The following is a 26,739-nucleotide window of genomic DNA, read 5'->3' on the forward strand; positions in this document are numbered from 1 at the left end:
ATGTGCTGTTCTGAATTTATGCTGAAAACTGTGGATAATATGGGTATGTTCCAGTTATTGCTGAACAGTACTTCAAGTGTTTCCTGCTTCTCACACTGCTCCACTAGCAAGTAAACTGGGGGCACAGGAGGAGCTGGTAAGGGAGACAGCCTGGTCAGCTGACCTCAAAAAACCAAAGAAACCAACCAAAAAGAAAGGCTGGAACACCTGCCTCCTGACAGGATGCAGCAAATCAATCTGTTATTTTGCTTTGCTTGCACTTGCAACTTTATCTTTTAAGCTGCCTTTATCTCACTCCTAAGCTTTCTCACTTTTGACCTCTGATTCTCTTCTCCATTCCACCAGGGTAGAGGAGTTAGTGGCTGCGTTCAGCCAGAACTGTTGGCTGGGGTTAAACCACAAATACTGGCATTTCCATGGAATCCAAAACTTAGTTGTGAGACTAGCTTTTACAGAAATCATTAAAATAAACCTGGAACCCAAGGCTCAAGATAGCTCAGAATATTTGCCTCACCTATTTCCAGTATACAATTTTTCATATATATATATGGAACAAGATTTTTACATCAGGATTTATTCAGAACACTGCTGCAAGTCCATTTACCATTTATTCTCATTATTTCTAAGGGCTCAGTTAAAAAAAGTCAAAACACAATAAAAAATATTCAACATGAGCAACTTGTGGTCACTTGCTAGGTCCTTTTCAGCTTATCTCCTCCTTTAATTTTTTGATCAATTGCAGAATGTTAAAAGTTGACCCTTCCCTCAAGCTGGTGTAAAACTCAAAGCCCTATCAAATATTAGCTTTTCAAATAAGAACTACTGTATTTTTCTCAACCTTGACAATTTTTTTCTTCAAATCTCTACAAAATCCTTGCTACAATTCCTAGCTCACAACAGAACACAGAACTGTTGCCTGTCAGGATGGCCATTAAAGCCTCATTATTTTCTTTTGACAATTTGCTCTACTTATGTATTTCTTTCCTCACTTTACATTGAATCATAGAATATCTCAAGTTGGGAGGGACCTATAAAGATCAAGAAGTGCAACTCCCTGCTCCTTGCAGGACTACCTAAGATTAAAAGCATCCAGAACACTGAGAGGCTTAGTACCATGACCACTTTCCTGTGCAGCTTGTTCCAGAGACCAACCACTCAGTGAAGAACGTTAATTAAATGTCCAGTCTGAATGTTACATCCAAGACCTTGGTGGGATGAAAAGTTTTTCCTAACCTGCCTCTTGGAATTCCTAACCTGCCTCTTCTGTCTTGGAATTTCCAATTTACTGTCACTTCCTGTTGCGTCAAGATCATTGGCTACAAAATAATTTGAATAACAAAACCAATGAAGGAAAAAAATTATTTTAGTTTCAAATATACAAAACATCACAGAACTAGCTCTTTGATGATAATTTCCATGTTGATTTCCATGGGGCCAACCTTGTAAGTAGTATTTCTAGACATTAATAACATATAACAACATTCTGCAAAAAAAGCAGTACGAAATCAGAAGTTTTCAAAATAAATTGAAGACAATTTTCATGACAGAAATGGAAACTAAAGAGAAAGGTTTTTGAGTTTATCATGTTACCTTCTTCCAGAATGGGTCTCAGCACAACAAATGGGATTTCTTGCAATGGTTCCATGTGTTTGTGTCCAGCACTCATAACCTTTACCTGGGGCAAGCAGACAACAAGGGTGCCAGGCATACTGGCCTGCCCATGGTACCAGTTCCGCACAGTCCCAGGAATGTCACCTGACACAATAGTACTGGGAGAAGGCAGGCTGTCATTGGGAAGGAATACACAACAAGACTGCACTTCAAGCTGAAAAAACAAAGCAAAGACAGATTCTCAGAAACAGATTATTTTCCCCCTCACTGTGTGTTCATATTAGTACAAAATCTGAAGTTATTCATCCATCACAGTTACTGAAAATAGTCTTACCTTCTAGTTGAATTAAGAGAAAAGATGACGCAAAATGCTAGGAAATAATATATGCTAATAAATTATGATTATAGAAGGGGAGAAAGCAGAAGGATGTTTTTTCTGTGTAAATTCATCAGAAAAGTGTTGCCATATAAAGTGAAAATACATATATCTACATTTCAACAGCTTTGTACAAGTGCAATTCAGTCAGAGAATGTTCTGAATGAGAAAGCCCTCCACTTTTTACCATTCATTAGCTTTGTTAGCAATAGCTAAGTCTCTAGAACTAGCCAACATTTTATATGCTGTTACTTTCTATAAAGAACTGATTCAAGGAAAATTCTGCCTCTGCTTAATAAGCAACATAATGAGCATGTACAAAAAAGGTAATCATTAGAAAAACTATGAAAAACACAAACTTTAGAGAAAAAACTGACTTTCAAACAAATGGAGAGGTGTATACATTAAACAAGGAGAAGGAGATAATAATAAATTGATACTTTTATCCCCTTTTCAATGCAATTCAGAAGCAGTACATATGGTTTCATAGGAAATAACATTTTTTGTTCTTTATTTTCAGTGCCCTGGAACATGTCTGACCATTTTGCCATCTTCTTAGGAGCTTCTAGTGAGGTAGAGTGAGCCCAAACCAAGAACTCGACTCATCACAACTTCTCAACTCAGAGGTGATGTAAGTTGGGGACTGTTAGTCCTCCTTGGCTCTTACAAATACCATTCTGGCACCTGGATATCAAAAGGCTCCAACAGCCTGCACACTGGAAAGCTTTGTTAAGCAAACACAAGCTGTGATTCAGTTCCTTGCTTCACATTGCTTGGAAAAACCTAGCATACAAATTGCTGGACAATATCTTATTTGTAGCTGTGATAAAAACATTTGTTTGCTGCAAACTGAGGTAACACTCTTTTGGTTTGACATTGTTAAAGACAGCACAGCTTAAAAGCAAAAACCAAGATTTGTACTTCATACTCTCCCCTGAAGGATATTAGGTCTTTAGGACCACAATAGTGATTTGTAATAGAGCAGGAATTCCACAGCACTGTAACTACTTTGCCAGCCTAGTGAGTACACAGATATTCATCTTTATTTCAGCATTTTTGTACCCTTTTGCTTAGACAAACTGACAAGAATTCACTGCAGGAAAATATAAGTAGAATTCTGCAAAAATAAATACATTGGTTCATGAAGTTTGTGTTTGTTTCTGGATTTAGAACTGTTTGAGTTGTAAAATGAAGCTAATTACATCTTTGATAAGTAGTTTATTGATCCAAGGTTGCTGAGTGTACTTTATTTATACTGAATGAAAAGCTTGGGTGTATTGTAACAGATGTAACAGATTTGGATTTTTTTTAATGGTAAATTAGTCTCTATGTCAATCTGCAAAGATTTTTACAGTGACACAGATCGTTTTCTGGTCTATTAGTAATAGGCTGTAGGTCAAATCATTGTGGGATAATGATAAATAGATGACAAAAGCACTTATGAGCAGTATAACTATTGTTTTATCCATGCATTTGCTGAGTAAACAGTTTATTAAAAAATCACCCATTCTTCATATACACACACACACATATATATACACACACATCTATGACGATTAACGTCAAATGCTGCCTGGATATACAAACCATGTGGTAATAATCCAGAAATTCCACCAACTTGAAGAGATACTATACTCCATCACACTGCCAGCAGCAGGATCTATAGGGCATGTTTTACAAAGCACTCTCAAGAACAGATCTCAATACTCAGTAGAGTTTTGCACTTCATTTACAGGTTAATACAGCTTTGTACTAAAGAAAAGTTCTTTCAATCACATTTGGTTTATTTTACTTTGCTGTATCGAGAATACTGAAGTAGAATCACATGAGTTTCACCCCTTTAAATTCCTGATGGAAATTCCTCTTTTACAAAAGCAGCTCTTTGCTACTCATTTCAAACAACTGAATGGGAGTTGGACCATGAATTTTGGTGGGCTTTAAATGGTATCATCAGGCCTCCATATGTGTGATGAATACACTGAGCCCCCTTAACCAGACCTGCAGTAGCTCAGTACAAGCTCCAAATGAGGTAAAAGCTGAGCTGTAGCCAGGTCAAGAACTCCAGGAAACCCACAAAGAGCAGAGTGACCCAATGAGCATAATGCCTGATCGTGTGAATAACACTTGAATGTGTTTTTTCCAAGACTCAGTTATCAAGGAACAAAGAAAGCTGTGAGTACAAGGAGTCTCTTGCACACCCTTCCCATTGCATGCAGTTTGACTACAAGCCAACAACAGCCTAAGTGAACTGCCTTTGAGCTCTCCCTGCCAGGATGCCTGCACAGCAGGGATCTCCCCTTGAGCTGGGACACCTTTCAAGGCTCTTCTGAGAGGCTGAGAGGCCTTTCTACTAACAACAGATCTCTGGATGAGTTCAATTCAAACTTTCCCTAAAGTGCAACTGGTCTGCACACCAGTGACTCTCCCCTTGAGCTGGGACGCCTCCCAGTGTTCGGGATTCCTTATCTGAGACTGAGTATTCTTTCTGTAACCCAAGGCAGAGAGATCCCTTGCCTGCAATAGATCTGGTAAGCTGCTGATAGCATGGTAAATTAATACTACTGAAATCCATGTAGGTAATTCCTTTAGACAGACTGTTGTCAAAGTCCGAGACTAAGACTGGACCTAAGCTTCATCAGGAGTTCAGAAAGCAAGGGGATCCACTCTGTATTTCATGACTCAATGAAAGGACTTTCTTACTCTTTGTATTTCTTCTCTTAGATATAAACTGTTGTCCAAATCAGATCCAACTGCACCTAAGCCACAGCAGAGATCTGGCAAGCAAGGAAGTCCAGTCTGAACTTCATGATTGAGCGCTTGGGTTCCCTTACCCTTTTCCATCTTTGACCTCCATGTAAATAATGCCAGATTTATTCAAATTCTATTTTCCCTTGTATATTTTGACCATTAGTGAATGATAGAGTGAATCTTGTTATTGATCTTCACCAAGTTACACCTTTATGAATTCATATTAAAATCTCCTTTGCTAATGCCTTTGATGATGATTATTTAAGTTACTCTAAATCACTCATTCATGACAAATTGGTGCAGTCAGCAGGATCCTAGATCTGGATTTGCTAAAAATTGACAACATGTAATACTACAGAATTGCTTACAGATATAGTTGGCTTACCTGCATTTCATTTAAAGTTTTATATGATTAACAAATTTTGCAAAACATTACTGCAAGATTTCAAAGTCCAATACAATGAATGTATGGCAAAAGTCCACGTTTTAGAGCAAATTATGCCATGATTATAATTACACAAGAAATTACCAACTTGAATGCACAAAGGCCCAATAAGTGCAAAACTGAGCTGCACCTGTTGAACTTCTCGGAGGCAGATTCACAACGATCAACTTCAATGGAATTTGTGTACATTTAACTCGCAGAATCTGGAAATTTGCCTACAAGTTCCAGTGAAGGAATGGAAGGGTACACCTAAAATGATAGAATTATATGCTGGACAAAAGTGAGAATGTGTGCTACAGATTGCTTCACCAATCGGAAAGTGTTTCAAAATATATGTAATCCAAATTCTTAAAATTAAACTACATCAATAGCATATATTAAAGCTATCATATAAATCTTTTTACACTTTTTAAATAACTGTTAAACTGTGTGCCTAAAATTGTGAATTTAATGTAAGATGTGACTGATTTATGTAACTGAATATAAATCTGCAGCAGTAAATCTTGCATTAATGTAAGGATCTGACAATCCAAGGGAAAGAAAATGAAGTAATCTGCCAGTAAGAAGTCCTCAAGCTGGGGGTCAGATCCTGTTCATGGAAACCATCTGGTTGGGACCCTCCAAGCCACACCAAACACAAATGATCTTTTAAAAAAATATCCTATTCATTAATGCTTCGCAGCTGCACTGAGTGTTACTTCATTTTTCCATGGCAACATCCTTTCTGTTTCAAGGATCTGATTTCAGTTTTGGTAGCAACATGTTCGTTTGCCAATACTGAACACATTCATGTGTTAAAGAGAACGAATTATTACATTCTTGAAACAGGATCACCCCTTATTTTCATTTCTATAATGTCAAGGCCTATATATGCTAAATAATGTACACAAATGATAAACCAATGAAGCAAGTAGTATTTTCCCTTCTACTTCTAAAACTTTAAGTAAAGCATAACTCTATGCTCTACACTTTTACAAACATGTAAGCCTCAAAATGTCCAACGACTCTTGCATAAAAAGAAAAGTATTAGGTTACTGGAGTATTTTTAATTCTTATTTTATAGAAAGGAATGTTGTTCACTAGAGAGAAGAGTGAAATAAATACTGCTGAAAAATTAGGTCTTCCTAACTGAGGAGGGTGGGTTGGAGGGAAGAAAAAAAGCCAGTGACTGCCCAAAAGTGCTATGAAGAGGGACAAGTTGTTCAAGTCTTTTCAGCCTTTCATGATAGTGATAACATAAGATTCCCTTTCATAACCCACATTTAACAGCTACATAATTCAATTAGAGGTACTGGAGATTTTCTACAAGGCGACATTTGCATGAGCATGTCTCTCCAGGGAAGTCGCCTTTCTCTGAATTAGTCATCAACCCTCATAGGCTCTCAGCAGCAAGGCAATGTGTTTTTCTGGGTACAGAATAACATCTTGCAACGACTCCCCAGGCTGCAAAGAATCACTGCTTACACACCTCGTGTGAGGGTCCTGGTGCACTCAGTATTGTAAGACTGTAGCCCAGCCTCCAACACCCAAATCTGTTCTACCATTCAGACCATCCGCTGCTGAGCCAGACATGCAGTGTTTGTTACAACTGAGCAGAAATTCTTGTTTTGAAGGTAGACAAAAGTAAAAATGTTATAAATGGAAAGCAGAACACATAAGAAAAGGAACTAAGAGAGCAGGCTACCTGTACATAAAAATGACCCTAATAAGGATCAGATATATTTTCTTTGACCAATTAAAACACAGTGTCATTATGTTTCACAATATTCCTGTTCTTTCCCAAGAAAACTTTCAAAACATTTTAAAAGGTTTTGTTTAGTTACCGAAAGCACAAATTTTTGTTGGCTTGTGGTAAGTAACCAACTTAAGAAATAATCCTATCTCATAATTGCCAAAAAATGCTGAGAGCTGTAACTGCTAAATTACAAGTCACAGAATCTCTTCCTGATCCCTGGATAACGACACAATTCAAAGAACAGGAACACTTATCAAATCTGTCCTCCCCTTTCTTGCCTTTCATTGTTTCACTTTGTCAAAAATTTTTACAAGTTATACGCATTAAAGAAAATAAAATTTTCAGTAGTTTCAGGAAAAGGATTAATTTTTTTCAAATAAATTCAAGGATATTTAAAGACATGTGACATACCTAAGTTTTATATGTAACAATTACATTATTATGTAGTTGGCACTTGTTGCAACATTACTCATTAATTAATTTATTTTTAATACAGATCCTTCATTGTTCTCAATGGAATTCAGCATTAACAGCCAATTAAAAATAATTGTGTTTATACTGCTTCACAATTTTAGCAACTATTAGTATGAAGAACATGTGAAAAATGAGTATTACCTTCCTACACACAGTAACTGCCAAAAAGACTTCAAGGCATATAAAATTCTACAACAACTAAATAATAAACCAACTTTTTATAATTAAATATGCAAGCCTTTTCACTTAAATACCACTACTCCAATGCATAAAACCTTCATGCAATATTCTATCAGAAGCAAGCCAGGGCTAGGGCTAAGCAAGTACCAGCTTTGGATCCAAAATAAACTTTCCAGTTACTTTGGTTCCAAACACATTTACTTACTCTAACTTCCACTAAAAGAATAATCCTTTGATGATTTTAAGTTATGAAGCTCAGTTTTATCTGACGACAACTACAGACTTTTCTGTTCTAAAATCATGTAACTAAAAGCTCCAGGAACATGAAAATTAGCTTTAGAAAAAAAGCCACAGAGTCTAAATGCTCCAGCATTTAACCAGACAAATTATTCTAGAAATTTCCCTTTTTCATGCCAAATAATAATACAGAGAATCTGTAAAAACTTATCATTTAAATATAGTTATACATGTTTAATAAAATGCACATTATGTATAATAAAATAAATATACTTGAATTGCAATACAGAGTCATGATACTCACTTTCTCACCCTTTATATATTGCCTTGCACAAATTTCCCATTTGGGCAGGTATTGAAAGAAACAAGCTATATATATGGCATTTGTGCTGAAAACCATAATAAATTAGACATAGGGACTACTAATAGTAATAAAAAGAACAGCAAACATGTCTATAAATCCTTCATATTTCACAAGAAATAACTATTGCATATTTGTGTGGAAGCATGTTCTTGAACTTTCCTGCAGTGCTTCCTTGGAGTCTGTTGAAATGTTTCTCTGATAACATGTAATAAACTCCTGGGAAGGTACTGGCAAGTACCTTACAAAGTACAGTTAAAGAATAAGGATGAAACAAAGGGTGTAAACTACTGTATGAATTCAAAGGGCTGTTTAATTTCAACATAGATAAAACCAAAAAATATCATTTCATAGTCGTAATGCTGAAAATAGAAATGATGACTTTCTATTTACAGAAACCTGTACAAAGCAAGTAAATCTAGAATCTCAAGCACCAGAAAAAGTACCCAATACAAAAAAATCCTCTGCCAGTATGAGCCCTATTCTGTATGTTAGGTAAGAGAAATAAGGTATTTAGGAATTACTCTCTGAGACAACCCCTGCCTATCACTGCCATCAGTCTTCATCTCCACAGAAAGAAACAATACCTTATTTTCCTATCTAGTAACACACAAACTTTATGGTTGGTGCTTTATTCATTCCTCAAAACTAATTCAATTTGCTGGTTGCTCACAGCAAACATGTGCCATGAAAAATGTGGGAGCAGAGTACTGCAGTCCTGATTCAGCTTTCCCCTTTTATAAAGGACCCAGCTCTGCCTCTTTGCCATTATTATATTATTACTTTTATAATGACTCAAACTGTAAGCTGCATTTATATAGGGAGTCTCACTGTGCTAAGTACCAGCCAGACACATAACAAAAACACACTGCTTCCTTCAAATAGATAACAAATTCTCTCTTATCTACACATTTTAATCTACAGTGGTGAGAACATTAGAAAGAAAGGAAAATAAGCAAAATAGTCATGAAATAATGATTAAAGAGAAAGCTGAAAATGAAATAGATTTAATGGAAAACATCTCAACTTCACTATGTTCTGCAATCAGGTGACAAGTCTCAAGTTCTTGCTCAGGCATAACCTGAACTTTTAAACTTTAAAAAACTATGAATTTTAAGTACTTTTTACATGAAAGAGGAGTGACACAGACACACATTCTGGGATGAGCCTGCATATTATCAAACATGCTGCTTGATAGGAGGAAGGAACAAGTATTTAACAATTACTTTCTGTAATAATGACAAAAAAACTTGACAAAAGTTGTAATTAAGACTTTTCTTTGGCAGGTTTTTTTTGGTGACATTTTAAATAAATAAAAAAAAAAAGAGTAGCTACTATATCTTGAAAATACTGATCTCATAAAATAATGTATAGTTCAAGAGGCACAGGTCATAATAATTTAAAACTAGAATAATTTCTCAATAAGCACTTGATAAGTACTGGGAACAATTCAGTCATAATTCTAGCACTTCTAAGCCATCTAATATTTGTTCCTGCAATCTCAGCATTGGAGTCCTAATATGGCATCTATAATTCTACACAAAAACTGTTTTTACTGATCAGCTGCTACAATCTAGAGCACTATAAACCAAAATTATTTAATCCCAGCTGTCATCTCCTTGTCCTTCATGAAAAAGCAGGCAAGTAAGCTGCTGAGACTTCACTGTGTAACAACAGCAATTGTATCATACACTTCAGGAAAATATTTATCTTACACACTTTTCTGAAATAGTTTTAGAAAAAAAGCATTCTGCAAATCTAACTGCAGTGTTTGTGATGCAGAAAAGTGTGACAAGCAATTTTTATTAATATAATTTTTGAAGGATCTTTCCCTTTAAATACAAAACAGCATTTCAAAACCTAATATTTTAAAACCAAAGCATTCTTTGCTTAATTTACCCAAAAATCTTACTTTATTTTTCATTCTCTCAGACTTTGAAACTACTGAAATAAGACAATAAAACTTAGGAGCTCCTTTAAAACCTCTCTAATAAAAAGCACTAGGATGCATAAAAAGTATCATAAAGTCTGGAAACACACAGGGGTTTTTTCACTTCCTTTTCATCTTACCTGAAGTGTAAGGCACTTAACTGCATTCCACACTATTCCAATAAATTCTTTCATCCTTTCCTCAGGACTTCTGCAGTTTTCAGATGAGTTCAGCACAGTTTTCACAGGGAGTGACAAAGGACGAGATTCTAATGCAAACAAAAAAACTCAGTTACAAAAAGAAATCTAAGTAAATAATATACTTACTGATAGCAAAGAAAAACAACTACTGTTCATTCAGAAAGTCTTTCTCTCACTGTGTATATCTCACTAGGCACATAATAATTATGCTCAGTAGGCACATAATAATAATGTGTCTGTATTAGTTTTAAACTTGTCAATACAACAGCACCAGTTGAGCCTTGTGAGAAATACAACACAAGAAAATTAAATATTCCAACTTCTTCAACACGAACTGCTAAGAAAATATTATGAAAAATGTTTGACTTAAACAAATTAAGACAGTTTTTGAAGTGTGATAACCTATTTGATGATGCAGTTGAAATTCAAGAGGTTTTCACATACATTGCTGCCAGTGTCATCTAAAGGTATCACCTTTCTAAAATTGTAAGAAATGACAGACCACACTAAATAACAGCCTTTAATTCGTTTTCTTTGAAAAAATCCCTTTAAAAATTTGAGTATGCATCAAAAAAAGGCATAGAAATTAAACTATTTTTTTACTTTGTCAAATTTTAAGGCAGTAAAGTGTGAAATATTTCAGCAAAATTCATTGTTTTCTAGTAATGTCTCTTTTTAAACTGTTATTTAAACTCTTCTTAAACTGTTATTTAAAAACATGAATATGAAAAGATTTTAGAAATATTAAATTAAATATAAGCACATTAGAACTTCAAAACTGGACTGTGAGTGGTGCAGAGTTCCTTCTGACGTTTCACAGGATATCCACCTCACTGTGTATTGGGACACCCATAGAACAACCATCAGCTTATTTGACATTTCTAGTGTTGTCCTACATGTCGTTGAGCTGATAAAACTGCAGGAATAAATTACAAAGACTTCATGACTTAAATTTAAACTACACTGAAATCAGTGTGTGACAATTTATGTCTACAAATTTTACAACTAGGAGAAATCTGTGGCATGAAAATCACAGAAGAATTCTTAAGACAAAATTATGTTATCAGTTGATCTAAGGAAAGCAAAAATACCTGGTCCTTGATATGCATCACTGGTTCTTCAGCAATGCAACGGACATGGGAAGATTTAAAACTGAAACATCTAAGTGGTGACCTTTTGCCAAGAGAATGCAATGTTAATGTCACTGGATGAATTAATCTGTGACATTTTCCCCATCAAAGCTAGAGTTCACTAACATTATCAGAAAAAATCCCTCAACAAATAGTAGTTTTAATCATCTTAAAGAGAAATGGTCACTTCATTGAACTGATGGAGAATCCAAAGATTCAGAGAGGTCGTCAAAAGAGTGAAAGAAGATTTTTATGGCTGCAGGATAATTAGTCCCCTCAGAGATTCCTGGCTCCAATTATGGATATGTTAGAAGGCTATGGAATGAAAACTGGATCGTGAGAGTGTAAAAAGCATGACATTTCAGGACTGTTTGCTGTCAGCCGTACTGGAGAGACAAACATGTAAATTGTCCATCTGGAGAAGCAGCATGCAATAGCTGTTTTATAACACCTCACATGGACAGCTTCATGCCATGATTATGTCCTCCATCCCCATTACAAATGGATTACGTTAAAACTAAGAGATTAATTAGTCAAGGAAGAGCTGTTCTCCTTTAACTTATTGCCCCACCTCAATTCACACCATCTTCTGTGCAGTCCTCTGTGCAGTCAGGCCCTACACTACACATACACTACAAAGTAAGAATCAGGAACACTTGAGTACCAAGAAATATTAAAACAGGAGCCATTGAAGCACAGAAGTCTGGAACATAAGTGTGGGTAAGGGTGAGAACGGCACACAAATCACTGTAAGACTCCAGGAATTTCACAGATAGGATGCTTCAGGTCAGGATGAGTAGGTAAATACTATGTAAACCTACATATTCTACAATGCATTCAGCAGGGACTGTCAACATCCTACATCATTTCACAAGTGCATTCCTCATGAGTGGGATTTAAAACTAGATTTCGTTCCCATCTCCCATATTTTATTTGTAGGAAAACAAATAAAAACTGCTAATTCTCTCTCAATTAGCAGACAACAACAACCTGTGAATTTAAAATAGGATTAGCTGACTGAAGTACCTCCTGTTTTTCTTCATTTATGTGTCATTAAAATCTGCAAAATTCCAGGAATATCCATGATAAAACCAGCTTTGCTATAATCCCTCAAGTTCAACCAAGAGATTAAAAAAACCCGAAAGTCACAAAACCCAACAGAAAGATAAGGAACCATTCAACCATAAACCATGGAAAATAGAACAGGAATAAAAAGTAAATTGGGGTAGAAAGAAGAAACAAGCAAAGAAGTAACTCCTGAAGAGAAAAGAAGAAAGTAGTACTATTTTTTTTTCCTGTACTGTAAATCCCAGAATTTTGCCTGAAAGGATGCAGGGAAAGAAGTGTCTAATTCCCTGTCAGGCAAGGAGATCAGGAGATGATATTTGCTAAGACATTGTCAGGTGTGGCTACCATGTGTGTTTGGCCAATCTTCTAGAGTAGACATGTAAACTGGATCAGCCTCATCTGTTCTCAGTATGAAGGTAATTACTAAATTACTAAAATAATTATGCCACTTAGCTACTACTGAACTGAAAACCTTGAAACATTTCCTGACAATGTAATCAGTCTTGCGTTCAACCCAGGTGTCAGCAATAGCTAGACAGAAAATATGATTTGTATGAAACACTTCCAAATTGATGAGGGGACAAAAAAAACCTCAACAAAGTGGGGACTGCTTTAGGTTATACCAGTTGAATAAGAAAAACCCAAAAAACGGTGCACAGGAACATAAAATGCTCTTATTCTTATCTTTTAGTCCCTTACTGCTTAATTGGTGCTTTTGCACACATACACCACATCAATGACACATAAGCCACCACACTTACCAATTTCAGAACACACTGGTAATGAACAGACTTTTAAAAAAAAAGGACTCATCAAAGGAGTAATTTTCGTAACTCATTTAACAATTTCTGGTTAAAGTACTGAGGGAATTCCAAGTTCTGCAAAATTAATCATTAAAGTACTCACTTTGTAGGAGATGCCACCAAGCAAGACTTACAGGTATAAATTCCAGTTAAAAGTGTCTTTTTTATTTAGACAAATGTCTCCTTCTTTGTGTTTTTTTAGCCTACTAGGAATGAGTGTTTTCAGAACTTCTATCCAGAAAATACATAAGTTTTAAAAATAAAAAGAACTTTTGTGTAAATAATACTACTCTGTGTTATTAATATTCAGTGACTTAAGAAATAGAAAAGGGAAAGGAGAATTTCTGAGGTACGATTTGGGACAAATGGACATTTCTTCAAATAATTCAATGCAGAAAAAAACAGCGACTTCCACTAGTGGGTTGAAGAATATTGATAATCTGTAGGCACTGATGGACTCATGCTTTCCTCTCTCCTTACAGCTAGCAATTAAACTAAAGAAAAATACCTTATTCCTGATTTCTGTGTGGCACAAACCTGCCAGATCTCAATCTCTCTGGCAAAACATGGACTCCTTTTCCTGTCCCACTGTGCCTCAGATCCCTCATGCATGAAGAAGGCAGCAGCTTCTTTCTGGCTGGAAAAGGTCATCCTGCTGCAGGCAAATCCACAATTTCACTGATGCCCAAAAGCTCAGAGCACTCCTCCTTCAGGACAGGTCCACAGCCAGGCAGGCAGGCAGCAGGACCCTCCTCTGTTCTTGGAATCCTGGATGCTGAGAATTTTAAACTTTCTATGCTTAGAAAGGCACAGACCCACAAGAGAACACTGCAATTGACCTGAGACTGTGGAGAAGGCTTTAAAAATTGATTGATAGCACTGGGATTATGGCTTTGTAGTTGGTTAGAAGTGTGTAATATAACAGGGTGGAAAACTTAGAGTTTGGGGTTTTAGAATATAGAAATAAATATGAAACAAGATGGAGGTTTTAGGGTGGAGGCAAGTTGTTCTTTTTTACCTTCTTCCTTCTTCTTCATGGGTTTGGGTGATGTTTTGTAATTGGACAGAAAAGTCTGCATTGTAGGCTTTGAGGGATCTGTTACTGGGTTAAAAGGGAAAATAATCTAGGTGTCATTTCTTAATTGGATAGTTTAAAAGACCTTGTAAAGAGAAATGGTTAGCCATTTTGTGCCTTGCTAATGAAAAGCTGCAGAACTCATGGTTGTGAGGCGGTTTTACTGGTAAGAAATAATAAACATCTGAGTCCAAACATAAACTACCATCTCAAGTGCCTTCAATCCTGACCTCGAGAACCCACACACTCTGTCACATCTCATGGTCCTACTCAGAATGTGTCTGTACCATGACCTCACCAGGCTGAGCAAGCTTTCCTTCCACCATCACATCACCTGCCACACAGCCTCTCACACACCAGAGGGGAGCTAAGCTGAGGAAAATGCTGTTACAGACTGACCACAGTTACCAAGAGCCATGGCAGCAAAACACATTGAAAGAAAAAAGCAACCAGAGGAAAATGTTCTCCTACCACATCGCTCTTGTTTCTAGGGAGATTTTTCCTCTACCAAAATTGGAAGCGGTCTGCGTGGAGTCATAGCACTCATTGGGATTTCTTTTAACAGGTATTCGGTTTCATGAGTTAGATATGTCTTTCCACGAAAAAATAAACTCAAAAATACAAAGGTGCTTGCATCAAATACAACACCCTAAGGAACTGATCAAGGGTTCTAAAGGATTAGAAATAAGATCAAAATGCCGTGGAGGAGAAAATTCAAACATTAAATAACACCCTAAAAATGAAAATGGCCTACACACACACTCACACACACACATTTATTTCTCTATTTTAATTAAACAGAAGATTAATTTTCTGTATATATAAAAAAATCCCCCAAATTACCCCCTAATTAAACCCCAAACAGCCATCACCTTTTAAAACCTGCAATTTTCTGTAAATCAGCAGGGGGGTTTTTTTGTGTATAATACTACATAGAAGTAAAAATTCGGTGAAACTTATTACATAAAAGCTTGTTTGTCCATAGGTTTGCCTTCCAATTTCTCTCACAAGTCTCTATATTTTCATACTTGCAACACAACAGAACTAAGCATATGTGGTTATAAAGATATTTGAAGGCATTACAAATCATCTAAACTTTTCTGTAAATATGTATGATAGCCAAAGAAATTCTGTTCCCAATATAATACACATCCATTAAACAATTCTGTTCTGTGATTTGATATTAAAGGATTTTACAAATACAAGGAACTGCAAAAGCACAAAGGAATTCTTTTTAAAATACTTTCTATCTTAATGCACCATTTTCCCCACCATTGAATTTCAAAGTTAATCAAAGCAGCAGCTCACTGAAACCATGCAGAGAAGCTCAAATCTGCATTTATCAATGTTTTCCGAACCATCAGTGCCCTTCAAAAGTCTTTCACTAATATTCATGTTTTATTTGTGAGGTGTCGTAAGACAAGTTATTCCCCACACTCCCTTTCCTGGATGAATGATACTTGAATTGTTCATTTTCTAAGAATAGACTATGTTAATTACTTTTTGAAATTTACACTCTCCGTCAAAATGTTTCAGAATGAAAGCGGTACTTAAATGACAGCAGGAAGTCCTTTTAAGCTTATTAAAATATGCAATATATTTGCCAGCATACTGAATAGTCTTTGCATAAATAATTTCTTTGCTAGCCTTTGAGCATTTTTGCATGCCACTTTATTAACAGTGCAGATAATACATTACTTTTATCAAGATAATAACTGAGCAACACAACTCATGAGAGTAAGTCCCTTATTTTCAGGGAAATGGCAGCAGAGAGGTGTAGTGACTAAATTTGTGTGCTCACCCAATGACTTAACAGCAGACTAAGTGTTAAAACACAGAGGCTTTTAACATATGTCAATAAACAAAGACAAATGTGATATTAATGTTGTGCAACAAGAAAGGATCTTTCTGTGTGAAAGTGTATGTTGGCTAGGGAATGCCTATGGTCAGCATTTTCTCCCACCAAATTCCTAATGATTGCTGCACTACTTCTGGCAAAAAATACCTATTTTGTCCTGGGAACAAAAATTAAAAAGGACTCACACTTTTGTACAAATCAAAACCAGCCATTCAGAGGCCAAACTGAGCTACCAGATTAGTAATTACAAAAATGTGATGTTTGTGTGTTCATATCTACAGTCCATGCCTGAATTTATCTTAGTATCACTTTCCATTCCAAATACAATTTATATCATGAAGTAAGAATTTCAGCTTTTGGATCTGCAGTAAGTTCTGATAAATGTGGAATTCTGCCTAGTACTCTGCCTTTTTAAAAATACACATAAAGTTCCTTAGTTCTTTAAATATAACCTGAAAATAAATAACAAAACATTTGTTTACTCTCAACACTGAATTTCTTCCTACAGAAAGAATGCTTGATATTCTACATTGGCTTTGAGTTACTAATGTTTCTGAAATTCACACAGTGAACTGAAGAAATCATGCCACCATAACAAAAATGTTAAACATTTCACTAGCTGACAAAACTCAGAAAAATTCTTCTTGATAGATATTTGACTGTCCAGACATTTAAAACTTTCTATAAATCACTTGTTCCTGGACACCTTCCTTTTAAATAATCCAAGAACTAAAGCACATTTATAAAAATCTAAGTATTTTCAGGCACTCTAGGTAAATGTGCATCAGATTTAAATTCCTGATTTTTTATTCCTTCAAGTATTTCACTTAATTTATTTAGCATCTATTTAATTTCATTCATCTTCCCAAATTAATCATCAGGCATACATTTCATAGCAGGCATGAATAAACGATAATCATTCAGTTCATTGAGCAGAAATAGTGACCTACTAAATCAAATACTTCAGATAATCCATTGATTTCTCACCAGCCAGACCTCTCTCAGATTTGCCAGGTTTTTGCATTCCAACAACTAATTTTAGCAGGAATCTAATGATGCATTCTAGTCAGACTTTAAGAAAAACAAAAATCAGTAACTGCATCCAGTTTTGCTATGTACAGCTCCTATTCTGCTACACTGAAACTTTTTGGTAGAAACTTTATTGATTTAAAATAAAACTTCAAATAAAAATATCACTTTATCTGGCATCACCTGGTCCAAATAAAAGAGATGTGTTTAAATTTAAAGCCTTGTCCTTTCTTCAGTTTTGTGTAGAAGTACTTAAGAGCGGTTCAGAAATATCTCGTGTATACTTTGAAAGAATTTTAAGAATGCCTTCTGTAAAGCTTTCAAAATTCAATTACTAACACTTCCCATAAACCCCAAGAAATTCCAGTTACAGTAAATATCTAACAAGCAATGCAAGTTTTATTATATCTACACTATCAAATGTTAAGAAGTGATTGAAAGAAAAGATGGGAATCTTTCTTTGCCTGGTTTCCTATGGAAAGAAGGCTTATGCAAGCCTATATTCCCTGCATGTGCGTTCAATTCATTTGCTTATCTTGTAACTTCGTAGGCACTTGCTGGTCAAATTCAAAAGGGTAACTGTTTCAAAGGTACTACGTTTCTACAAGTTCTGGGAAAATAAGTAAGCAGGGTAAACCAGGAAGGAATTGGTAAAAGGAGCTCTGTCCTTATCAGAACTCAGGTGATTTGTACAGAACAGAAAACATAAAGTCTATCTCAGACAAGAGTTCTCAATTTTCTATTTATTACACCATCCTCCATCTACTTGAAATAAAAATAGTAAACTAGGTATAACAGCATTTATAAAGCTTACAAACTAATTATTTCTCTTCAAGAACATAATTCCAAAGATCAAAATACCAGTGTTTCACAACACAAGAGATTTTTCCAAAATGCAATGCTTTCATGTCTTTTATTTCTCTCCATATGCACATACTCCTACACAACACACCTACACTTCCTGCAGAATGAAAAAAGGCTGGATTCTCTTTTCAGCTTTGAACTTGGAACTGATACTGAATTTGTAGTGAAACTAAAAGATCAGTTTGCCATGTGAAGTGCAGACCTGGTCTATGAAAAATGTTGCCCCAAACCCACCACTGCTTAATTCTCTTTTGCAAATGCTCTTTCAATCTGTCCACCAGACAGGTGAAAAGCTGGTGCTAGACACAGCAATGAAAAACATCTGCCTGCTTTTGCAGGCCTGATGTACACTCATGACAGGGTTGAAATGCAGTGACCACCTGTACCATGAGCAAATAACTCACTGCTGCTTAATAGGGATCAGTAAAACTTTTTTTACAAGTGTATGTTCAGTCATGGGACAAGGCATTCAGTTATCAGCTGCTTTCCTAACAGGTTATGGAGCTTACTCCAACCAGAAAGTTCATGTCTTCTTAGAAGATACATTAAATTCCATTCAATTTACCTACCTATTCTCTGACTATAAGAAAATACAACTTTCAGGATTCTGAGTGACAAAAAATTAATAACCTTTTCAGCCCCTCTAAAGTAGCTTCTTCCATTACAGTCCCTCTTCATACTAAGAGCATGTATGAAGCTACTTTCCTAGTGTTACTGAAAAATTAGATGCCATAGTCACTGGATTACACCTCATAAGACAGTGTTAAATTTGTGTCTGTGAGATCAGGCTTACTTCCAAACTGATAAATGCCAGACAGTGTCAGATCTAGTGAAATTATATTTCACTGCCATGGCTACAAAAAAAGACCTCACCAGAAGGCAGTAAAAAATCTAAATCACAAAACCCCCACACCCAATTTCATCTTTGATCATGGAAAATGCTGTATTTTCCAAACACGGTGAAAATAATTATAAAAATTTTATAAATATGAAAGAAAATTACAGATTATTTTAGTAATGAACAAGCACACATCTTGAATGTGAAAACAGACATTTGGGCTTAAATCATTATTCAATAGCGTGGCCAAGACAGCTTTCAAAGATTGTCCTATTCATCTACTGCAGTCCATACTATCTTCCTGCAGAAGTATGTGTGTAATTCTTTAATATATGTAACAAATTCAGCATTTTGCCTCTATCCAGACATGAGAACTCTGCCTCTGTGCACTGCTACAGGTCTGTGAATCACTGAACAAACATGGAACTGCTGAATTGCTGAGAATGGGAGAAGTGGGTGGACAGAAAAACAGACATAACCTTTTTTTCAATAGTCTTTATCCCCTTCCTTGTTCACAGCCACATCATATCAGATTTAAATCACATAGTCTATTATCTTACTCTGGTTGTAAAGCCTCTGTGGTTAAGGAGATTTATAAATACCTACAATTTTGGACTTCAGAACAGAAATCCTGGATTTTCAGAGACAGATACCATATAGATAACAGTTTTGCTCTTTTCCCATGCTTCATTTTTGGCAAGGTGTCAGTAGCCATTAACTAATAAACTGATCTCAATGTTTGAAATAATTTTACAGCTGTGATTACAAACTGCATTGATTTACTACATAGGGTTGGTTCCTAACAGTTCTCAAGGGAGTGACTGCTGAGATCATGCTAGATTTGAAAAGAATTAATTCAAAATCATCCCCTGAACAGCATGATTTTAAGATAGAATCTCTTTCAATGTGCAAAGACCATGCATATGTGCATATTATCAATATAAGGTCTCAGTTTTCTCAAAACTTAGAACATGTCTAGCTATAGCCTTGATGATTAATAAATATGAGGTATAGGAGGCTCACTGCCTCTTTACCTGAAATGTTTTTGTAGAATTGATAACATTGGATGTCCTAGATCAATAATCAGTGTGGCATTCCTGCTATAAAAAGGTTACAGAAATAGTGAAAGAAACCTCAGACAGAAAGCAGGTGAAAGTAAAAGAGAGGAAATAAAGTAAAATATGGTGGAAGCGAGGGACCTGGAAAAATTAGAAAGTATCATCATCACAGGCACTCCATGTTTAGTTTAATGAACTATGGTCACTCATTCATCATCTTCCAACACAATAAACTGCTGTAAAGAAACAAATTTTCAAAGAAAGAATCCACTAAAACTTCTCTGAGAATGAGATTTCACCTTTCAAATTTGCATCCATCCAACCTTTTCTAACCTCTGTAACTGGGGGCTTTGCAATCAGAGACCTTTTATTTTGGTGACACAAAATATGTGTTAACTTCTACTGTCCCCTGAATTTTCCACTACAAAGCAAATTTTGACAAACCTGGCATGAGAAAACTCTAAAGGAAAAGACTCCAACATCACATGAAATTTCAGGAGACTGAAATTGCATGGCACTGCAGCATGACATGACTCTTTTTAAATAAGGGAAATCTGCGTGGCCCACTGAAGCAGAGAGCATCTCTTCCATTAATTTTGTTACTATAGAAGGCATTTGCTCTTTGACATTAATTTTATATTTTTACTCACACTTTTTGCATATAAATATCAAATATTTCAACTATATTATACCCACCATTTTTTCTCCAGAGTATAACAAATACATAAACATTTTAAAACACAAGTGTGCTGGTTTAGGCAGGGGTAGAGTTAATTTTCTTCACAGTGGATAGTACAGGGCTGTGTTTTGAATTTGTGCTGAACACAGACAGGGTTGATAACACAGAGATGGTTTTGCTGTTGCTGAGCCAAGGCCTTTTCTGCTTCTCTACTGCCACTCTGGGAGGAAGTTGGGGGTGCATGGGAGGTTGGGAGGAGACAGAGCCAGGACAGGTGACCCAAACTGCCCAAAAGGATATTCCAGACCATGTGGCATCATGCTCAGTAAGTAAAGTTGGGAGAAGCAGGAAGAGGGGATGTGTGGAGTGATGGAGTTCCCCTTCCCAGGTAAGTGTTACACCTGATGGGGCCCTGCTCTCCTGGAGATGGCTGAACACCTCCCTGCCCACGGGAAACACTGAATTAATTCCTTGTTTTGCTTTGCCTGTGTGCATGACTTTTGGTTTTCTTATTAAATTCTCTTTATCTCAACCCATGAGTTTTCCAGTTTTTACCCTTCCAAGTCTCTCCACTGTCCTATTACTGGGGAAGTGAATGAGTGGCTGCTTTGCTGGCTGGGGCCAAACCATGACAACAGGCTGTCCTTCAACCCAGTGGTGTCAGGCACACTGCCTCTTAAAAATAAACCCAGTAGACCATCTGATATGTACTGTAGCTTCACTTGAAAAAAATACTAGTATTTTTTAACAAACTTTTAACAGTTGAAAAATAAATGAAACCAAGTTCAATAGTCTCTTCCTTAGAAGAGAGCCTTTAATTCAAAAAAGAAAATTCTTAGTCAGTGTTATCTCTTGAGAGAATTAGCACCATCACCTCTCATTTCATAGTATTGAACTCCATGCTGCAAAATTGTTTATAGAGAAGCCAAATATCTACTTGATTTCAAAAAATCCTCAGCATCTAGGCTAAACTTATTGGATAAACTGAATGACTAAAGTAAGTGGCAGATAACAAATGAAATCTACAAATGAACTATTCATTTTTTGCAGCACTGCGTAACTGAAAACACATCTTGGTATTGACTTTGAACTAAAAAGCTGGAAGAAGCTGAGATGCACAGAAACCTCACTTTTGCTTTTATGACTTTTTTTATACTTTATAATTTCATTATTTCTCACATACACAACTTCCCCCCTCCCAAAAGCAAAACTGGCATCCATGGCATTTCTGGATTTTGAACAATAATGTTTTCATTTAGTAGAATATTCTGGTGTGATCAGAAAAGATAATACTCAAAGTGAAGACTAACTGAAGAACTAAAAGGGCTACTGTGCTGAGCAGGTACCAGACTGGGACACCAGTTTTCAAAATCCAAATACAAAGCTATTTCTGTGAACTACATGCCTACTTTTTATAAACTGGCTAAATAAATTAAGAAAAAGTAATCTAGAATCTATTCATGCAAATAGCTGGATTTGAATGTCAAATATTCAAAATAATGGAAGTTTTTCTAGTGAAATAGACCTTTGTGCTTTGCAGGCACAGGTAGAACTAATATCAAGAAGAAACAAATCATACCATTTATGACACTGATAAAGCAGAACAGATGACACATACAGTTAAAAGAAGAAAATACTTGGTACAGCCATTTCATCACAGGCAAAAATAAAGGAAATTCATAAATGAATTGTAAAAATAAATGGATAAATAGTAAAAATGAAGGATATTTATGAATTAAATGGAAGGCCTTGAAATTAATCTGCTGTCTTACTACCAGTGATAACATGACAACATCACTACTCTTAGTATGATAACATCACTACTATTCAGCAAACAGATTTTCTGGGTTAGCCCCTTTTAATCACAAAATAGCATTTAACTACCATTAATGAACAAGACTGTAATCGTAGTTTCAGCAGATAACATCTTTAAGTGCTTCATAATAATCTGGAAATAAACATCAATGCAAAGGAAAAGAGAATTTGTTCAGAGTATTTCAGAATGATAACTACAAGTCTCAGCTGGACAGTAATTTTTTTGGATGATCACCTACTTTACTTCTTGCAGACAGTACAATATGAATAAATACACAACAAATTCCAAGAAAACCATATTATCTTGATCAGTGGTAATGAACTTTCACTTTAGACTCTTAAGTGGACAGAAAATACTCCTAAAATAAAGAATTTCTTGAACTCCATACGCAGAAATGCCAAAAAATGGACTTTCTATGGGAAGTGATTTTGAAAACAGTAAATTTTAACTGTTTATGCACAAATCTTGACTTTCACAGATGTCAGACTTTAAGCTAAGTAAATAGACTGATTGAAATCAGAGATTAATCACAGTCTGAAATCTGACAAAATTATGGACTAAATATCAAGGTGAACAGCAGATATTCTACTGAAAGCAGATCTTCTTTATCTCATTTTACAAAATATGTTATATTAGACTATCAGGGCCCCAAAGACAGCACTAAACAAAAATGAGAATAAAAATAAACATGATAATAAAAATTAAGAAAAACCCATTTGATTATTTTCAACTTTAGAAGTTTTAATTTTTCTAAAGCTGAAAAGTTGTTTCATAGTACTTGCACAGCTGATGCTGGTCTGTTGTGGTGCCACACTAGCAAGGGAAGTTGCAAATACAAAATGGATAGTTTCAATAAGTGATATATATACCTGTTACAGTTTTTGTTTTGACAGGACTGCTGGCATACTCAGAGGCTTGATTTGACTGCTGCCTTGCCAAAGGTGCACTTCCAACTGATGCTTCATCCTCTTTCTTTCGAGTTACTGACACACCAAGTGGAACAGCTCCTACAGACTGCTAGAAAAAGAAGTACCTTGTGAACCACTAAAAGGCAAAACACATTAACATAGAATTATGGCATTGTCATGAGAAACATGTTTTAAACTAATATTTGGAAATGTATAGAAGACAACTTGACACGCTGATTGGAGCACAAATATTTTGAAAACAAATGGAAATTAAATGCCAGATTCAGATTTGCACTTGTAATTCTTTATTTCAGTCCTGTTAGTCTGAGGAAAAGCTCTATGAAAACAGAAAAGGGAAATAAAACTAACTTTAGAGTACCATGGTTGTTAGCCAACCAAAAACAATAGAAATAAACCTGGCTGATGAACAAAGTAAAATAATTATCTAAATGTTTAATGGAAACTGAAAAATTTTACACAGATATGAAGATCCAAAGACACTTATTAACCTTCTTTAAATTCCAAAATATAGGATGTATTTATATTTCTCCATTATTGTGCTTCTTCCTAACATTTTAAATACAAGATTTAACTGCTACTGATTGTGAACTGTTGTGATTTTTAAGCATACCAATAAATAAGAACCTGCTCAAAATGTGAAACTGCAGACATATACAAAACTACAAAACTGTAGGCACTGAAATTAAGTTTGAAGGACTGCATCCTTATTTTAAGATTAGACAAGAGCGATGTGTATTAATCTACATGGATTCTGGAACAAATGAATGGTCTATTGGCTTTGTTGTTACTTTTTTAGTAATGCAAGCAAGAAAAGACAAAATTATTAAAAACAATTTGATCCACAATGTTGCTATACAGTTGGCCCCTAACATTTTGCTGTAACATCAACTGCTATGTAAACTGCAGATGCATCCCAGTTGACAAAAGCAGAATAGTTCTACCACTGATTTTGCAGACGGTTATCATTTAAAGATGACAAAGTTCTTTTCTAAAGATCAGACATTAGGATTACACGCATCTTAATTTTTGTGTAATTCAATTTTGTTCAAATTGGAGTGAAAATGTAATCCATATAGCTGTGTAATGAGAAACCTCACACATTGCATTAGGAATCTCTGTGGGAAACAAATTCGTGTGAGGCGGGCAATGTGCTTGTAAATTTTCTCCAATAGAAAACAGATCACTGAATCGAGCACTGTGCAATATGTGCACACATACAAAACCCCAAAACAAACAGAAAAATCATTTAATTGAAGGAGAATGGCTTCCAAACGCCTTCACCATTTTCCACTATAAAAGTAAATTAAAGTAAGACAATCAACTATTTAATCCTACTCCAGTGAAAACAATCCATTTATATATACAGTGGTATGCAAAGTTAATAGAAAAATACTAATTTCAATGACAAACAGAACTCTAATCTCTCCTCTTCCCTCTGAACATACAGCCATTAGCTTTGTCTCCAAAAGCACTAAAAAGTTTTTCTGAAGTACAGTAACATGCCACCTTGGCACACCCTCTAGTTAAAAACGACAACAAAAATCCCCATCAGCTTTGAAAAGACAACCTTTACACCAAAAAATACTTCCCACTTTCATACAGAGAGGGGATCTGAAGTTTGTAAACTTTCATCAGACATTTTACATTACTTATTCTCAAAATCTCACAGTTTATCTGATACAACTCTCATAAGGCATAGCCAGCTGCAGCTTTCTCATGACAGCAACTGTTGAGCCACAATTTGGCAATTCTGCGTGTAACACCACAAGAACACTGACTTGCCAAAGTGAAGCAAGAATTTCTGAAGAATGAATGCAGACAACACAGGACAGTACAAAAGACAACAGGATGGAAATACTGCCTGAAGAAGCTGTATCTATTTGTGAACCACTGAAGAAATGGATCAGCAAAATATAATAAGTTACACTACTAGTCAAAGAGTGAAAAACATCAAGGCTATCACAGCCAGATAAAGCTGGAAAAAATTATGACCAAATATTGAGTGCTGATCTGGACAATGAAACAGCTGTTTTATCTTTGCTCACTGAAATCAAGCCTGATGTTGCATTGATGACACCCAGTACAATCTTGTCAGGTTTTTGGCATGAGATTTCTGGTTAAAAGAATCCAGAAGATGAAAGATCAGCATTGAACTAGATGGAAAAGGATCATCAAGATTTGGGGTTTAGCCACAAACTGATGAGGAAATTATGGCTTGGGAAATAGCAGATGACAAGAGCCCCACAGCTGTCAGAAAAGGCGAATCTGATGGGAAAGGAGACACTGCAGGCTAGAGTTATCATAAGCATTTCATCACAAGAATCCAAAAAGCCAGCTACAAAGTAGGATGTACTAAAGCTTAAATACACCTACTTGGGATTGAGCTTTATGAATACTAATTGGTAATGTTGCAGAAGATGCAGAACATGTAACAAAGTTCTGGAACTACACCAGCTTTTATATGAGACTGTTTTGTTAACACAAAGTCAAAATCAGATTTTGTTCTAGAATACTGACAGTTTTATCAATAATGTTTTGTGGCAATTATATACAGAATACTAGAATAATAACAATTCACATATTTCAAAAGAAGAAAGGTTACTATTTTTCAAATGTAATTCAGTTTTTAAGCAGTAGCTAAAAAACTATAGATAAGCAATCCTTTTCTAAATTTAATCTTTATTGGTACCAATAATCTGACACATTACATACCATGTGAAGTATGTGTACAAAAAACACACACATATATATGCCATTTAAACATGCAAATAGATCAACAGATACCAATTTTTAATTTTTTTTTTTTTTACTTCAAACTATGTGGTCAACATGACTTTGGAAATGATAAAGATCTAAAATCAGAGAAAGGCTCGGAAAAATAATAGCTAAAACCAGCTTGCCAAAAATACAACGGGCCAAGTATTTCCTGATTTACATGGAGACATGCCAACTAAGTAAACCTAAAATATCTATAAAGAGGACTAATTTGCCTTAGGTGAATTAATATTTCATTTTCCTTGGGATTTTTTTGTAATTAAATATTTTATTTCTGAATTACAATTTCCCACAAATGTGAGGCTGAAGAGACTGTAGGCGGATCTGGGAGCATGAGAAATGAGTTTTACAGAAAATGTGAACACCTGAACAGATGAATAACTTTCATTCAAGGGATGCCTATACAGTCACCTTCCTGAAAACAAACCAAAGGCAAAAGAATGTTCCAAGATAGGAACCTAAATATTATCACTGGCTTGTGAACTGTCAAATTGAAAAGCTTGTGCCCAGACATGAATGG

At 35.5% G+C, this 26,739-nt stretch overlaps 1 protein-coding gene across 4 annotated transcripts in view; it reads right to left on the reverse strand.

Moving 5' to 3' along the window:
• The window catches only part of VPS13B (vacuolar protein sorting 13 homolog B), a 430,338-nt gene that overhangs the window by 207,223 nt on the left and 196,376 nt on the right, over positions 1-26,739 (reverse strand). For 3 of the 4 annotated variants that reach the window (XM_058033971.1, XM_058033988.1, XM_058033964.1), the window contains exons 21-23: positions 23,385-23,532; positions 10,238-10,365; positions 1,591-1,825 (exon numbers count right to left, since the gene is read on the reverse strand). In XM_058033971.1, the coding sequence (XP_057889954.1) occupies positions 1,591-1,825; positions 10,238-10,365; positions 23,385-23,532 (511 nt within the window). The remainder of the gene's footprint in view (positions 1-1,590; positions 1,826-10,237; positions 10,366-23,384; positions 23,533-26,739) is intronic. The other variant, XM_058033980.1, reaches the window with a different exon arrangement.

The sequence above is a fragment of the Melospiza georgiana genome, chromosome 1 (genome assembly GCF_028018845.1).
Source record: "Melospiza georgiana isolate bMelGeo1 chromosome 1, bMelGeo1.pri, whole genome shotgun sequence".
NCBI classification, from domain to species: Eukaryota; Metazoa; Chordata; class Aves; order Passeriformes; family Passerellidae; genus Melospiza; species Melospiza georgiana.